At 39.3% G+C, this 18,073-nt stretch overlaps 1 protein-coding gene across 1 annotated transcript in view; it reads right to left on the minus strand.

Moving 5' to 3' along the window:
• The window catches only part of ssh1b (slingshot protein phosphatase 1b), a 40,404-nt gene that overhangs the window by 10,720 nt on the left and 11,611 nt on the right, over positions 1 to 18,073 (minus strand). Inside the window, exons 3-11 of the mRNA XM_068006257.1 lie at positions 17,897 to 17,961; positions 15,398 to 15,519; positions 12,611 to 12,679; positions 10,383 to 10,448; positions 9,520 to 9,714; positions 7,712 to 7,805; positions 5,834 to 5,962; positions 1,718 to 1,764; positions 988 to 1,134 (exon numbers count right to left, since the gene is read on the minus strand). Coding sequence (XP_067862358.1) covers positions 988 to 1,134; positions 1,718 to 1,764; positions 5,834 to 5,962; positions 7,712 to 7,805; positions 9,520 to 9,714; positions 10,383 to 10,448; positions 12,611 to 12,679; positions 15,398 to 15,519; positions 17,897 to 17,961 — 934 coding nt within the window. The remainder of the gene's footprint in view (positions 1 to 987; positions 1,135 to 1,717; positions 1,765 to 5,833; positions 5,963 to 7,711; positions 7,806 to 9,519; positions 9,715 to 10,382; positions 10,449 to 12,610; positions 12,680 to 15,397; positions 15,520 to 17,896; positions 17,962 to 18,073) is intronic.

Consider the following 18,073-nt stretch of genomic DNA (forward strand, 5'->3'; position numbering starts at 1 on the left):
GAACTAATTCCAGGATATTCACATTTACCAACACAATATTGCAGCATGCATTTATTCAGTCCTTATTGGCTGCATTCCACAGAAGACATATTCATGGTCCCAACAAGAATGAGCCATTGTATTCTATATTAGATTATCTGTATCTATAGTTATACTCCAATTATTCGAGACTCAATTTGTCCAGAAAAATCAGACAACTGGGACAAACCTCATCTACTCAAATGCGATTACAGATGTAAAAGTTTTGTTGCTTTAACTGGACAGAATAATTGCTTTGTCTGGACAAACCATACTTCATGCATGATTTCCCCCCCATCCCCCCGCCAACTTCTCTCCAGGCTACAACTCTCCACAGTCCTTCAGATCTAATATGTCCAATTATAATAGCCATTGGACATATGAGATAAATCAGGTCTACCTCGAATGTCACTTTAAGTGGTTGCTTAACTGTATCTATATCATAGAAATTTAAAACATTAAATTTAGACAAGTCAGAAAATCTTGAGGTAGGAATAATAAAAGACCATACAACTAATTCACTCCATAATTCAGGAACCCCTCAGACTATTTTCCCCAGCTTTAGTGTGAAGTTCATATCCCTTTACATATTCAATCAAGAATCTATTGATGCCCTTTTTTGAACACTTAAGCTAAAATTATTCACTGTGCTAAGTGGCAGTCTCAGATTTAGACTGAAGTAATTACTCCTCAAACTATGATGAGGACAAGGCTTTCACCTAATCATGTCATGGATTCTGTTATCATGGTTCCTCAATTACCTATCAGTTAATGTTATTTTTCAGCTTCTGTGGTTACAATATTCACTGTACTACATCACTGATAGCTTCCGAATTAGCTTTTGCACACACCAGCAACTCACTAATTCACTAGATATTTTGACCCTGGTGGCTCAGCTACTGAAACCAAATGGTCATTACTGCCATCATTGGTAAACTTGTTTAAGGATCAGAATGTTCCTCTACCTACTTGGCTTTTGTTATGAAGTTATATGTGTCATTCCAATATGCCAGTAGGTCTGTAGTATCTTCGTCAAACACCCGTATATTGTGATAGCAGAACAATCCTGGAAAGAAGTTATCTATTTCTCTGGTTACATTTAAGATGTACCCAACACTGTAAGAGACCAGAAAAATTGTGTTGAGAAATAGAATCAGAAATTTCTTAATCATTTTTTGGGGCAGCTGCTTGGGGTCCTACAATTGACCTCAAACACCCTATATGAAAAAAAATCTATAGTTCCCACAAATTGTACATACACATGTGGACGAGCCTGAGATACCTTTCATAGTCAAACAACCGTCCGTCACTCACTTTCTACGTTCCTATCTTTTTGGCAACCAAAGGTATTAAGGGATATGGGCCAAAGGCAGGTATATGGAGTTAGATCACAGATCAGCCATGATCTTATCAAATGGTGGAGCAGGCATGAGGGGCTGAATGGCCTACTCCTGTTCCTATGTTCTAGTCTTCCACATGAAGAATATCACTTGGGCAAGTGTAAAGGTTATGATCTTCCATTTTGGTAAGATGCGTAAGATCTATTGTGGCATTGATGGCCCTTTGCTTTTGTAATGTCAGTTGACAGAAAGATACTCAGTTTTGTGAACTGACAGTAGTAATTAGAGAAAAAGTGAAATAATAAAAACATACTGTACTAATTACTTTGTCCTAAATGTAGCAGCACTTTTATACTTACCCTGTACCCTGAAGCTCTTCCAAGTTTGAAGCATTCCACTCTGAACCCTAAAACGGCAATGAATACAATCATTCTCTGGTATACAAGAATTATTTTCCAGATTGGAAAACTGGCCTTTAAACATTGTAAACTTTACTATATTAGTCACACTGTTACTTTGCAGTTGCAGTAAAAATACCAAATGACTTACTGCTCTAAGTTCCACCCCAATACTCAGGGAGCATTAAAAACATGCATGAAGTTTTATTTATATACCAAATTTTAAAGTACAACCAGCACACTCATTTAACATTGGTGTTAGAAAAATACTTTGACTCAGCTTTCTTTATATTAAGGTATTCAGCAAACTGGCATTCAACTGCATCTGAACTAAGTTAAATGCAGTTTATGGGTACTGGTAGGGTTTAAATATGTTATTTCAGAAACATTTGTTGGATTGCAGATAATCCAAACTGAGCCAAACAGGGTCTGTGTAAAATTTTGGTTAAAAATACTGAAAAGGAAATACTTGGACATTCTTTGTTATACTCCCCTTCAACAGTTGTAGATTAGAGGGCTGATTCCACCATTGGGTGCTTCCGATGAAGAGTGGTATTTGCCAATTGGGAAATTGTGGGCATGCAATTTCTCCTTGCTGGGAATGCCCGATCCTTAGAATCGGTCCTCAGATTTCCTCCCATTTAATTTTCTTATGTCACCAACCTCACTGACTATCAAGATACCAGAGGTACAAATGGGTATTTGCTTCTTTGAATTGTCCCTTGTATAAAGCCACCATCATGACTGATCACCACAGAGTATGTCCACTATATCACTACAAGCAGGTATTTTATATCTAAACACAAAGATTGTATTAACACATGTAAAATAATTCAAAGGTCCATGAATTCTCAGTTGCTGAACTTTGGGCTCCTCGTTGTGGTAATGTTTGCTTTTTCATTGTGATCAGCTGTGGAAAATGCTACCCCGGCACTCTTAAAAAGTTAGCTTCAGGGTTTAAAGGCAAATACAATTTTCTCTGCTTAACATTCTGGGATGAGTGGCCAGGCAAATGACTTTCTCCAAGGTGTCTGCAAATACTGCATCTCAACTTCCTGTCAGAGGAGTATGAGAGCAATGCAGGTTGAGTCTCTTTTGCCTCCATGTGGGGAAGCACTTCATCTCTATCATCTTGCCCAGGTGAGATAAGCAACTTCAGTGTCCTTCAACTTTATGGTGCAGTGAGTCTCTTGCAGGGCCACTGAATAGTTAGATTTGAGCTTTTCTGCACACTGTTAATTTCTAATTATCCAATATAAAATACTTACATAGTGAAAGCTGCCTGAAACAATCTATTAGAGATTCAGAACAGAGCTTGCGTTAAAAGATTACCCATCTATTGACACCACCTAAATTTAGCCCCAAAGGACTACTTTACATTACAAAATATTTCACTCTAAATTTTTGAACATACATCGCATTCTTGGCTAGCATATTCGAGTATCTGGAACTACTGGGATATCAAACCTCCAGCTAAATCGAAGACATATTTTATTTAAACATATCACAAATTAATTAGCCCATTTTGCACAAGTTATTTATGGGTAGCTATCAGTTTACAGATGTGATCCATCCACTAAGTCCATATAATTTACTTATGAAAATACACTAGCCATAATTGTACTTTGAACAGACAAGAAATGCTTATTGACATAATTTGGTATTACTGAATACTGCAGAACTGGAGAGATAAAAGCAAGCTGTTGCCTTGGAGATAAACTGCAGAAGTCAATTGGCACTCATTGCTGCAGCAACTTTCCTGGCACTTTAAAACAAACTCTTAAATGGAACATTACAGGTGCAAGGTCTGTTGGCATCATCAACTAAAGTGTACAAATGTACTAAATGATGAAGAACAAGATTATTATGTGCAGGGCTCCACTTCTGTGGAGGCACACATGCTTGATGCATGTGTATGAGCTTTCTCCACTCCACTTTCCCTACACATGGCACCTGACCCCACTTGATGCCTTCCTACCGATAGAAACTTACCCAACTGGGAACTGGGCACTGTGGGCAGAGTCTTTGTCCTTTGTCCCTGATCATGCGTGCAAGTTTATTAGTTCAATATGCCGTTTTTGCCTTGTGCACTGGAGATTCCAATTATTTACAGTCACATTTGTTTTGTAAATTTTTTTCTCTTCCTCTGCTGGAGGTACTAAATCATTCTGGGTATGATCCATGCACTATTAGATCAAAGGACAGGATCACAGCCAAGCCTAATCCTATCCTCACCCAGCATCCATACAAGCAGACTTTCCAGCAAGAGTCACTGGATAATGATCAGGAGTGGGAATCTTGGCTGAAAATATAGCCAGCCACCCTACTTGGCTATTCTTTCCACCGCATGCACCCACCCAAATCACCTCAGCCACGGTGTGGCCCTCATCAACAAGTCACACTTTGCTTTCTGCTCCTCTAGTACCTTCTACTGCTTCAAGCACCTCACCTTGTTCACTCTTCTTGTCTCTCACTGAAAATTCTCATTGTCTACTGCCCTGCTAAGCCCCACCTGTTTCTTCTCAAGACTTCCTCAGCCTCTGCTCTGAGCGACTCCTCTCCCTCGATGATTTCAATCTCCAGCTCAGCTCTCCTTGCCCCCTCTCCTCTAAAACTCTACCCCCTGTCCTCCCCAAGCATAAACGTTCCTACCCATATTCACAGACACCCCTTCGTTCTTGCCATCTCCTGTGGCTTCTTTACTCCAATGGTCTTAATCAATGACGAGGCCATTTCTGACCACTTCCTTGTATCCCTCACTATCCACATCCCCTTACCCCCTACCTTCTGAGTCCTCCTGAAAAAAAAACTCTCCCGCTAGTCACTTACAAATGCACTTCAAAAATCCCAACTGCCCTCCTTTCACCACAATATTTCTGCAGCCATCAACTTGCTCAACCATTCCCTCACCTTCATCTTTAATGCTCTTGTACCCAGCAAAACCTTTACTCTCTCTCATCCGGATCATTCCCTCTGGTTTGGCCCCATCTTCACTCCTCAAATCGAAGGGACACGGACTTAATTGTATCTGGGGTACAACTGATTTAGCCATTCATCACTAGATCAAGCTGGACCACATTAAGCACTATCAGGCCGTACTCTGCCCAAAAGCTCAGGACCATCCTGGAGAACAAACATAATTTCCCGGCTTCTTTTCTCCACTATCAACCATCTCCTTAAAACCCTCTCCCCTGCCCCCTTCATCCTCACCAACAAGTGTGAGGAGCTCATGGGACTTTTTTGGACTGCCTTTTGTAATACATCTCAATCCTGCAGAGATTTTAAAAAAAATGCAAATCCTAGAAATTTGAAGTGAAAAAAATGCTGGCAATACACAGGTCAGTAAGTCAATATATCAGTCAGATATAAGGCAGACTAATGGTTCAGGTGAGACATGATTCGCTATCCTGCCTTTCTTGTTCAGATTGTGATGGACCTGCTGTGTATTTACCAACATTTTCTGTTTTTATCAATTATTCTTTTAAGTTTTTAACCAAGCTAAAATTTTCTAAAAAAAGTGTAATTCTTGTAATGTGCATGTTCATAACGTCAAAGGATACAGATTTTACTCTAATTTTAGGACCCTCCCTCCAGTTTTCCCAGTTTGTTTTGATTCAAATATCTCAATATTATAATGCTCTAGCGTTCAGAAAAAACAAAACTGCAAGGTCTGACACACTAATGAATACTGACTGAGTTGCACAAAAAAGGTTATGTTGCATGTGTTCCTAGTAATTAAAATCAGCAATTCCATGGGAATATCTGACACTAGATGGGGGTATTCCATATAGGTAGCTGGAAAAGGTGGCAATGAGCAAGAGCAACAACTGATGGGACATGAATGTGTATTTTGGGAGGGGGAAGGTAGCAGCATGCATGGAATGGGACACTAACAAACACTTAAATTGGGGGTGGGATTCAGACCTAACAGGATCAGCTGTTCTTTTCCAGAAATTTCAAACATATACGCCTCTAAAACAATGGTTTTCCATTTTGCACGAATACATTGGTGTAAAAAATCTCATAACATTCCCTGTAATTAAACAAATCTGGAGAATAGCAAAAGAAAAACATTACCAGATAAAGATGATCAAATATTAGGGAAGCTTTATCCATTTGTCCTAAAATGATCAGCATTTCATTATCAATAAATCCTTTGTACTCTTTCAGATTACAGTTCATCTGTTGTTCCAACTCATTACGAATCTGTAAACAAGAAATCTTCAGTAGCACGCATAATGCAATAATTATTTACACCTCTTTAATAATTTTTTTTGTCTGCATTTTCTCCCTTCCTATCTCAACAGCACCGACTCTTCTTGGGATATGGTTCTATGGGCGGTGACAGTTCTACTTATATAAGTAGCAATTCTTTGTGCGTGAATGTCAAGCAACCTACTTGACTACGGAGGGCATCTCAACTGAGCCCTATGCGGTCTTCACCAGATATCCACGTGTGTACTTTCCAGCGGGAGTCAGTGGAATGTGATCGGGTTGGCGAATCTGACTGATTTTTCTCCCCTGCCCTAGCTGAGAGCACTGAGCCAAATTGCAATGCCTAACTGCCTCAGCACAGACCAGGAATTATATTTGGAACTTTAGGTCTATGGACTACAGTGGATGGTGCCGTAATACACCAGGCCATCAGATGAACTTTCCACAGATTTTTAAGCCAGTAAAATATATATCCTTTGTTCCAATTTTTTTAAGTTGTTCTTCCCCTAGAACCTAGAATTTTACAGCACAGAAGGTGGCCAATGCAACCCATCATGTCTGCATCAGCTCTTTGCTAGAGCAATCCTAAACCGATCCCACTGACCTGCTCTCTTCTCAGATCTGAATCTTCTTTCATTTCAAATGTTTATCTACTCTTCTCTTAAAAGATGCAAGAATCTCTGCCTCAACTACACCATGAAGGAAAGTCTTTCATGCTCTAACAAATCAGTGTTAAAAAATCCCCATACCTCTGTCCTCACTCTGTCACAATTTTAAATTCAATACCCCTCGTCACTGACTGACTGCCCAACCAGAGGAATTAGTTTTTCTATAATCCACAACAAAATTTCAGCATTTTAAAACCCTTTGTTAAACCTCTGCTCAGCTTTGCCTACTCCTGTGGATATAGTCCCGGTCTCTCCTCATAACTGTAGTTTCTCATCTTTGGTGTCATCCTTGTGAATTTACACTATACACTCTCTACGGCTTTAATGTCCTTCTTATAATGGGACTCCCAAAGCTGTACACAGTATTCTAACTTTGCCTAAGCATTGTCATGTAGAAATGTATTACCTTTTTGCTATTGTACTCTATGCCCCTATTTATAAAACACAAAACGCCATTGGCTTTTTAAAAAAAAAACTGCTTTATTTACCTGCACGTGTACTTTCAAGCAGATCACCTGCCTGTCCCCAGCCAAGAGGGATAGGCAGGCAATCTAATTCAAGCATCAACAGTGCTTTGTGACTCGGTTACAAAAAGAGCTGAACAAGAATAATGCAGGCAGGATCATTCTCCTACTTTCCTCTTCCGGCTGTCGACACACACGCCAGCTGTATACTTTCTGCCTTTCTCTTTTACAGGTAAAAAGAAAAAACTGCGAATGTTGGAAATCTTAAATAAAAGCTGAAAATAGCAAGGCAATCATCTGAAAAAAGACAGGTTCATGTTTCAAATGTACTCCCTTCTGACAAAGCATGAATTTACCTTTTCTCTGTTCAGATACTGACTGACCATATTTTAATGGTTAGGAGAAATCACACACATTTTTCTTATTTTCTTAAAATGGATTAATGGAGATCAGTATTGGTTAAGATGCAAACACAAAATAACTTATCTACTTCCCCTAAACAAGTGAAGTATAAATTGCTATTCCCGATGTAATTTTTGTAAATCACTGATAGAAACCTCAATATTCCCCAAAGTAATATTTGTCTAGCACAATTGCAAACTTCTTACTTCTTTAGAAGTGACATTTTCCAAATCTTTGCTCATCATTATGTATCTTAGTTTGGTTTTTATTAATCGTTCTGTTAATTCATTCTCTGTTGGTCTGTAAAAAAAAATACAAATAAATTTATCTCAAAATTTATCTGTCTTACACGAATACTAAAATTCAATATATTCCTAACAAATAAAAAGGAGCTGAGTGGGTAAATGTGTCACTGGCATGTAACCAAGCCATGTGCACCAGGTAAGTTCCAGTTTTGATCCCAGTGTATGCTGAGTTAACTTATTTCAGCCAGGATCACAATTGGACTGCAACAATTGATCTCAGTACCTTTAGATTGCTGGGGTGGTGGGAAATTAAGTAGTGTTCCCACTACTGATGGTTATCCAATGAGCCACGCTGAAAGTGAGCACATGAACATTGAGTAAGAACGGGTTCTTACGGTATTGGGTTTGGCTGTGATTCTCTTCATGGATGAAATGCCTGACGCTCAATGTTGACTTTCTGATTTCTCCAATGGAGTGGTCTTCAGGAGAACAGGGGAGAAAATTGCAAGAGAAACTTCAAAAAAAATCCCTGAAAGTCACTTAGCAGAGGGAGGGAGGGGGCAGGGTGGTGGGAGGAATTTTAGTGCTCGTGAAAATTAAGACAGAATGCTGCAGAACAGAACATTTTTCTACTCTTTATCCTTATTTTAGATCTAACACTCTCTGATCAGATGCAGCACAGGTTAGAATTAAGGGTACAGCTCTCTCTGAACTGCCTTAAACACAGACAAATAACTACTGCTGTGCTGTTATGGCATTTTCATTCAGCACTCTCAGTGAGAGGAGAGTTTCAACCCAGGTGCTGGAGACAAAGGAGAACAAAACTCACTGTTCCACTTCGTCGAGCTTTGCTTATTTTTGTTTACACTGGGTACTCAGAAAATCACCAACATCCAGCTGATATTAATATATTCTAGAATATAGGCTCATTGGGAAACTATGAATACACCATACTTCTCATTGTTCAATGTACCATTTCTCTTGCATTGTTTCAGACATCAGTATGAGTTTAATTTATGTAAGGAATCTTACAACACCAGGTTATAGTCCAACAGTTTTATTTGAAAATCACAAGCTTTCGGAGATTATCTCCTTCGTCAGGTGAGTGAGTGAGTGAATGAGAGGTTCTCAAATCGCATATCTTATATTAGGCTGGTATATGCGATATGCGATCGCAAGATATGCGATTTGAGAACCTCTCATTCACTCACTCACCTGACGAAGGAGATAATCTCCGAAAGCTTGTGATTTTCAAATAAAACTGTTGGACTATAACCTGGTGTTGTAAGATTCCTTACATTTGTCCACCCCAGTCCATCACCGGCATCTCCACATCATGAGTTTAATTTAGACAGCATTTTAAATATTTAAATGAAAGCTCCATCATCCTGAGCAACTTTCTGCGCTATATGACTGGGTTTTCTCTGTACTCCTTGTTCAAACTGCTACAAAAGCAATGAAAGGGAAAGAGATAACATTTTAAAACAAAACAATGGCCAAGAAAAGGAACAGACCAACATATTGAATAAACAAAAAAGTGAGTAAGGAAGCAATAGCAAATTTGTGCCACTTTATATCATAACCTCAATAGTTTTCAGTATTTTGCTTTTTGTTTCAATAGTTATCAGTTGCTCTTCAGTGAGTATTTTTTGTCAAAAATAAATTATTCCTAAAAATTGGACCTGGGGAAATGGGGTGATCTCAACTTGACCACTGACGAAAATTCTGGGGAACAAACAACTTAATGAAGGGGTGTAATCTTTACTCACTTATCGACAAACATTGGAGGTGAGTCAGCCCGCGTGGACTGCAGGTCTTGCATTGTATTCCATTCATTAATACAACTTTGCTCAGAGTTAATGCAGCTCTCATAGTAACTGGTCCAAGTCAAAGCAATTCCCGATGGATAGTAATTGTACCTACGAGCTACCTCGCAGGATTTGTGGAGAATTTGTAGTGCTGACCTACAAAACACAAATAATAGACGTGTTTTAAACCTTTCATCTCTGTAATTGTGGAAACAACTATGTTTTTCAGGTCATCTTCATTGACATCTGACTTAGAAAGGAAATCTTACTATTCATGCCCCCTTTGAAAATGAAACAGTTGACTCCTTTGGAATTTATTCTGTTGATGTTTTGTGTTATGTTTATTTAAATTGCAAGTGTGAATGTTGGACTTAGATGAGTTACTGAGCTTAACAGTATGAGTCAGGGGAATTAATATCAACAGAGGCAATCATTGACCTGGGGGTGCTTTGGCAATTGTGCCATTGCATTGATATTAATTCATCTCTCTCACTCCACGCTATTTTTTTTTTATATACGCAGGTTGATCCAGCCCATGGACACATCCACATGCACCTTTAAGGAGTTTTCTTGGTCTGCTCACAGAGAGATCTTTTCTAGTTAGTTTTCCCTTTCTCTCCTAAGTAACATCAGTTTGGTGAAATGGCTACTCAAGAAAGCTTTCATCCATTTTACAAGCCAAATAATTATTGTGACATCGATGTGGACATTTTTCTCATATTCCAGGTGCACATATCAGAAAAAGGACCATTCTTCCTACAAAATCAAGTAAATTATATAACCAATCAATAAAACAGTAATAGGGAATAGGATACATTACTTACCACATGGCTTGTACAGAAACTGGCTTGAAGATAAGAATACGGTCTGCTGTACTCACACTGAATCCACTGAAGCAAAAAATAATTGTTATAAAACCAGATATCAACAGGTTCTATAAAGCACTAGAGACAGTGTTCTTAAGTGTCATTCTAGAGTTACTTACTGTGAACATACTCCTAAATGTATTTACTGTGGTCAGTGTATTTTGCTAGTGGATTCAGTTAAAAATGTACATTTTATCAGTTCTTCTGTGAAGGCTTCAAGACACCCAAGAGCACTTAAACCATTAGCCAAGGGGAACCCTTGTTGAGCAGATCTACTAGCCATCACTTCTGTTATGTACAAAACGATGGCTACGAGCAAAAACTTAACAAGAACAAAGTCTAAAACAGCTTCTGAACAATACAGAAGTAGTGAAAAATATAGTAACAGCCAAGAATGCATGTCTTCCAGTAGAACCTCTAAAACTGCCTTCTCCTTCACAGTCAAACCAACATTTTAAACTCTTAAGTAATGCATCACTTAACATTGTAATGTTCAAAGTTTTAAAATAGCACAGATAAACAGCAGTGCATTAGCATGAAACAGTAGAACGTGGGTAAGTGCCAAGCAATGCTCTAAGTCATTGTGGAGAAGCATGAAGTAGGGACCAGGTGCATTGTTGCAAAAAGGGAGAGCCACTCTACATTGATCCTATACAGCTCCTAGATCTAAGCTATCCGTACCCCACATAGGTTGGGTACATCACTCGGTGGTGCTGGGAGGAAATGTGTGTGTGGGACAGATGCCCCCGTGACCCTCGCTGACTTTCTGGTCTCAGGGTCGTTATCATATAGGAGGTGGGATCCCAGGCCGCCAATGGAGAGTCCCACCAAGAAGAGGGCGGAGTTGGGAAGCAGCAGGCCTCGGGAGCCTGTTGGAAAGTAGACAATGCAAAGCAGCATTTTTTTTAAACCTTAAAGTTCTGATTCGTCTTGTAGGGCTTCTGCAAGGCAGTGCCCTGAGCACTTGCACACTCCCTTGTCTGCAAAGGGATGTTTTTGCCACGCCTTCCGCCGCCTGTTGAACACTGAACACCTAGGGCAGTCAAGTCGGTTTACTGAAATCACTAAATAAGCACTGATGTGTTTACTTTGTTGCACTTTTCAGTGCTCCCCTGTGTAATCCATGTACTACGTCTTGCCTTGTTCCTCTTTCCGCCCACAAACCGTTACCTCTGGAGTCCCCAGAGATCTATCTTTAGCCCCCTCCTCTTCTTCATCTATATGCTGTCCCTTGGTGACATCATTCGAAACACGAGGTCAGTTTTGAACTCTCTCTATTGAGATTAGAATATCAACTACCCATTGAACACTTGGAGATATGTCTAGATCAAACACTGAAGGGAGCTCTACGCTGCATTTAACACATGCTATTCTTGATTTAATACTGCTCAATAGAATCACAGGTGCAAATGCAAATGCTCCATACCAACATTTCTCTCCATTGCTTCAATTGTTATTCCAAAAAAATACAAATCATTTTTATAAATTGCATTAGAACCTTGAAATCTTATGAAGATTTTACAAATACTGCTTTGTACAAATAAACCTGTGATCTTAAAAGTCATTTGGCGCATCTCAGCAATGTGCTAAGTTATTTTTTTTACTAGCGAGGTTCTTTATTGAGACATTTATCAATAAACACGACTTAAAATATAATCTATATTAATGACCTCCACTTTCAAGTCTTTGGAAACCATGCATTTTATGCATTACAAAAGGTGCACACTATAATGAACACCTAACATTATAAAACGGAAATGGAAAAAGTTAGCTGAAGCCCAGAAGTAGTCTTATAACACAAAGTTTAAAAACATTTTCAGACCAGGCTATAGAATGAATATTGTGACAGGAGTTTATTGGAGGTTAGATGATTGTAGAATTTCACAGATACAAGGCATCAAAAAGTTAATTTATAAAATACTGGGGGAATTTCAGTGCAGGAGATTATGAATAATGTAGGTTTTCTTAAACCCCCCCTAAAACTGGAGGAAACTCTGTATTACCCATATAGTGAGTAAAACCCACTAGGCTGAACATGAAGTAATTCTTTGTATTTAAATGCAGGAGACAAAATTGTAAGCAAAGGACACGGAGATGAGCATTATATTATATTAAGAAAACAATTAAGATTTTAGTCATTCCTATTTTTTCTTGTTTAATAATGAAGAAGCAATCTAGTTCCTTACCCATCTCCATCCAAGTGAATCTTTGTGTCACTCCAGAGAGGAAGGGTCATTCCTATAGTACAGGTATTACTGGAGAGAATGAAAGGTCGCCATTAAAAATATGATGATCCGTTTAGTAACACGTCATGCATTTGTTTTATAAAAGGTACATCTGACACTTTAGAAAAGTATTCAGAGCAGGCAAATTGCTAAACTAGGGTTCAGAAACAAAGTGACTCAAATGAACTGGTTACCAAATTCTGTGTGGTAGTTAACAACATCTCCAGTGGCCAAAAGAAAAAGAGCGCAAGCCAGATGGGTCTATGTTAATAGATGAATGATACATTGTGTGTTATAAAATATAATGTTCCAGTCCTTACAAATTGCATATTCTCTGCTTTACCACTCTGATTTAATGGGAGGTCATTGAGTTAACAAAAAAACTTGATGACCTCTTTTCCTAATTTATTTTCCACACAACTTTTGTATTGGCAGTGCTCAATGAAATATTTCAGAATGAGGACCTACAATTGCCTTATTCATATTATTCATTGGAAATAGAAAGCAGCATATGAAAGTAGAACATTTATTTAGAACTAGTTGATTTCCCATGGCATTTGCACAGAATTTAAAAAAAAATCTTGACTTCTTCCATCATCTGTTTCTAATGTACCTCTATCTCCAAATACTGGGGGCATTTCTAAGATTAGGCACTATAACATGACATGCCTCAATACAGCCTCAGCTTTTTGGTGGAGTAGTTTGGAAGAAGATATTGGGGCTAAGTCTGCAAAGGTGCATATTGCGTCAGTATCTTCAATCACAGAACATGGAAGTTTACAGCACAGAAGGAGGTCCATGGCATCTGTTCTGGTGCTTAGCTAGAGTAATCCAAAACTAATCCCACTACCCTGCCCTCTCCCCACAGCTCTATTTTCCTCTGCTACATATATCTATCCAATTTTCCCTTAAAAGATGCAATGGTCTCTGTCACTATGGTAAAGCATTCCATCCTCCAACAACCCTGTGTAAATAAATTTCACCTAAACTCTCTCCTTATTCTTGATGACAAGTTTAAATTATGACTCCTTGTGACTGACTCTCCAGCCAAAGGAAATAGTCTTTTCCTATTCACCCTGCTTCAGTGGAAATAGTCCCAGTATCTCACTTTCCTCACAACTACCATTTCTCATCCCTGGTATCATCCTGGTGAATTTTGACTATACACTCTCTGTGGCTTTAATGTCTTTTTCTATAATATGTGTCCGAAACTACACATGCTATGGCCTAATCATTGCCTTCTAGATATTTATTATTACTTCTTTGATCTTGTACTCGTGTCCCTATTTACAATTTTAAAATCTAAGTGAAATTGAAAAACTGTGGACTGAGCTTCTGCCATCTCTGAGTTTCTTCAACGGCCTAGAGTATACGGCATCAGGACCCTGTGATTTATCTAGTTTGAATTCTGCTAGGCGTCAGCTTTGGCTTAGCGTTAGCACTAGTCTCCGAGTCAGAAAGTCATTGGTTGATGCCCCACTCCAGAGACTTGAGCACATAATCTAGGCTGACGCTCCAGTGCAGTACTTTAGGAGGGGATGCACTGTTAGAGGTGATGTCTTTCGGATGAGACATTAAGCCAAGGTCCTTTCTGTTTTCTCAGGTATAGGCAAAAGATCCCATGGCATTATTCAAAAAGAGCTGGGGATTTTTCCCAGAGTCCTGGCAAATGTTTATTCCTCAACCAACACCATCAAAAACAGGTTATCTGGTCATTTATCTCATTGCTGTTTATGGGAAGTTGCTGTGCACAAATTGGCTGCCACATTTCCCTAACATTACAACAGTGACTTGCATTTCATTTGCTATAAAGCACTTTGAGACATCCTGAGGTTGTGAAAGGCACTATAGTTCTTTCTTTCTTGCCAATTTTTCCAGATCCAATTCCTTTTTTACAATTATCTCTAAGAATTATTCCACATCCTCCTTTGAACATCTGCATTCTCACTTCCACCATCATTTGTAAAAACTGACAAAGTATTTAATCTGTCGTACCGTCGTCCTTTATAGTTAGATTTCCCCCTTCATTCCACCCTCTCTTTCATCATTCTTTCATTTTTGATATGCTTAATGTTGTCTTAACAATAGGTTTTGATTCATTTTAATGGACATTTTTAATCAATCATTTCTAGCCTTCGATTTGATTTCTTGCTTCACTTTCGCAAACAATGAAAAAAAAATCATTTTTGGTAGGATCAAAATAGAGTACTAACTCCTAAACACTGAACTGTTTGCAGCAGTCAATTCAAGTTCTTCAACCAAATTTATTGGTAGCTGTATTAAGAGGCAATGTACAAATGCACTGTTCCATAAAGTGGTATGGCAACTACCTTACAGGCAATTCTACCCAGTAAATTCTTCATCATGGTCTACCAGACGAAAAAAAGGGAACAGAAAAACTAAACATTCAGCGCATGACAACCTAGGACATTCTTCCAGACCTTTTAAAAGGTTTGTTCTAGAAGGTCATCAACAGAAGTCAGGGACCAAATCATTTATCTACCCTTTCAGTGAAGTCATGCTGTTTTATACAATAAAAAGAAATAAATGTAGGATATGGGGGTAGATAGAGGGGAGTTTTAAAGACCATTGGCAACAGTTAACTCGACAATTAATTCACATTAACCGATCAAAATATCAAGACACTTCTTCATGCAAGAGGCTAAAGATTCTTTCTTGGCTCCCATTACCTCCAACTTCTTCTCCTCCTTCCTGTCTCATCCCCATAATTACTTACACACTACATACCTCTCTTTACTTGCAAAGTCAATTCCCAGAAGAACGTTCTCCTCTGTATCCTGGTGTCCATTAGTATACACAACTACCATGTACCGGATTCGATCAGCTGACATGCTTTCCAGACGCACAGCCTGTGGAAGCAAAGCATTTCCAAAGGGTTTCAGCAAGAGATCACAGCTCTGATTAATTGTAAACAATTTTACAACACCAAGTTATAGTCCAACAAATTTATTTTAAATTCCACAAGCTTTCGGAGGCTTCCTCCTTCCTCAGGTGAACGGTGTGGAAATGAAATTTTCGAATCCTTCGCATTTGAAAATCACAGAACAATGCCTGGTGATTACTGCCCGTTGCCAAGGCAATCACAGTGAGCAGACAGAAAGGTGTCACCTAAAAGGCCACCGAATATACAAACCCCCAAAAAAAAGAGAGAGAGAAGGAAGACAGTCAATGACCCGTTATAATAAAAACAGATAACATTTGTTCGCTGGTGGGGTTACGTGTAGTGTGATATGAACCCAAGATCCTGGTTGAGGCCGTCCTCATGGGTGCGGAACTTGGCTATCAATTTCTGCTCGACGATTTTGCGTTGTCGTGTGTCTCGAAGGCCGCCTTGGAGTATGCTTACCCGAAGGTCGGTGGCTGAATGTCCATGACTGCTGAAGTGTTCCCCGACAGGGAGAGAACCCTCCTGTTTGGCGATTGTTGCGCGGTGTCCGTTCATCCGTTGTCGCAGCATCTGGTTATCGAAGGTGAAGACATTGTGATCCAGGATGAAGCCATCCTGGATCACAATGTCTTCACCTTCAATAACCAGTTCTTTACCCAAACACACGGAACAGCCATTTAGGTGACACCTTTCTGTCTGCTCACTGTGATTGCCTTGGCAGTAATCGCCAGGCATTGTTCTGTGATTTTCAAATGCGAAGGATTCGAAAATTTCATTTCCACACCGTTCACCTGAGGAAGGAGGAAGCCTTCGAAAGCTTGTGGAATTTAAAATAAATTTGTTGGACTATAACTTGGTGTTGTAAAATTGTTTACAATTGTCAACCCCAGTCCATCACCAACATCTCCACATCACAGCTCTGATTAAAGCAGCATTAATCCTATTGTCAGCTAGCTTTGGTCACTCCCCGGCTCTTAGCATTGTAATGAGTTGAGAAGTTATGTCTGTAAATACTATTGGTTAATGGGTGAAGACAATGTAGCTTGGTTAACCCAAATACAGATTAGTGCTGCAAAAACATGAATAATAATATACCTGGGATACATGAAATTGCCACCACTTCTGCCAGAAAAAAATTGAAGTTATCAAGCTGGTTCCCTCAAATGCTTAACACAAGGACGAGATTGTCTTCTCTCCACAAATTTTCTCTCCTGCCCTCCCTTTCTGAAAGCACTAAATCTGTGATAAGTGTACACTTCCATGGACACCGTTGCCCTCTGGTACCTTCCCAAAGTGACCATTATTTTTGTGTGAGCCTTGACTGTGTTAGCAAACTATTTGCCAGCAGGGTCCATCACACACAATCCTAATCATGTCCTACCCCAACATTCACACATACCAACTTCCAGTAGAAGTCACTGGATAGCAGTCAGAAGTAGGAACTAATTTTCTTCTCCCAAACTCTAGGGCGAAAAGGCTAATTATATCCTACTGTCGCTGTGGCTGAGATCAGCGAACTCAACACTGACCTGGGATCAAACATGGGTCTTCCCTGTCTTGTATGGCTCAGTAATTCATTGGAAAAACTCAGAACTATTGGGAGGGATAAAAGCTAGGACCTCTGATTAACATTGGTGAAGCAATAGCCCAGTAACTGACAGGATGACTGCTCCAGTGAATGCTTTCCAGCAGCAGCGCACATCCACTTTTTTGCGCTTCAACAGTTCATCGCCCATTTAATATTCCTCTATTCTTGTGCCCTTACTATTTTTCAAGAAAGCACCATGCCGTTTGGTACAGCTCAACAAGTATACCATACAGAACCAGAAAAATCTGACTGGACCAGATTTGCATCTTTGGCCACGCTCCTACACGTTCAATTCTGAGCCTACTCTACTGCTTCAATCCTATACAATAATATCCTTCCGATAGAGTGGCTGGTAATCTTTGAGAAATCTATGCACCCAACACTTAAAATATCCCCCAGCAAGCAGGAGACCAGAGCTCCAGCCTCTGAATACTGGGTTGACATTCAGATGGATATTCCTGTCATTAAATGGGACATGGTGTTGTTGATTAATCATTGGGGCTGGAATTTATCACACTCAGCTCCAGATACATTTTAGTTGGTAAGATGGTAAGCAACAGGTACTTCGGTGCTCTGTGGTGATAAACAATGCAGTTTTAGCTATGTGAAACTCGAGCAGTATCCCAGCTATTACCTGCGTGGATTTCAGTAGCTTGGTTTGGACGCTCTTAAGCATAGCGATGTTTCCACACATGTCAGTGACCCTATTGACCAAAGAAAAAGTTAGGATACTGTCCCTTGTTTCTCTTACCAGCTTTATCCTGTCTTCAGGGCGGAGGTGGTTGATCATCACTTGAAGATGTAGCTGCAGATCTCCTGCAGCAAATTAAGAAAAAAATATTTAAAAAGCACAAAGATTTTAATATAATTTTTAACCTTTCATTTCAAATTGGCTCAAATCTTGGAAAGAACAGCTACAAAGGGACAG

This window comes from Heptranchias perlo, chromosome 25 (genome assembly GCF_035084215.1).
Source record: "Heptranchias perlo isolate sHepPer1 chromosome 25, sHepPer1.hap1, whole genome shotgun sequence".
Taxonomy (NCBI): Eukaryota; Metazoa; Chordata; class Chondrichthyes; order Hexanchiformes; family Hexanchidae; genus Heptranchias; species Heptranchias perlo.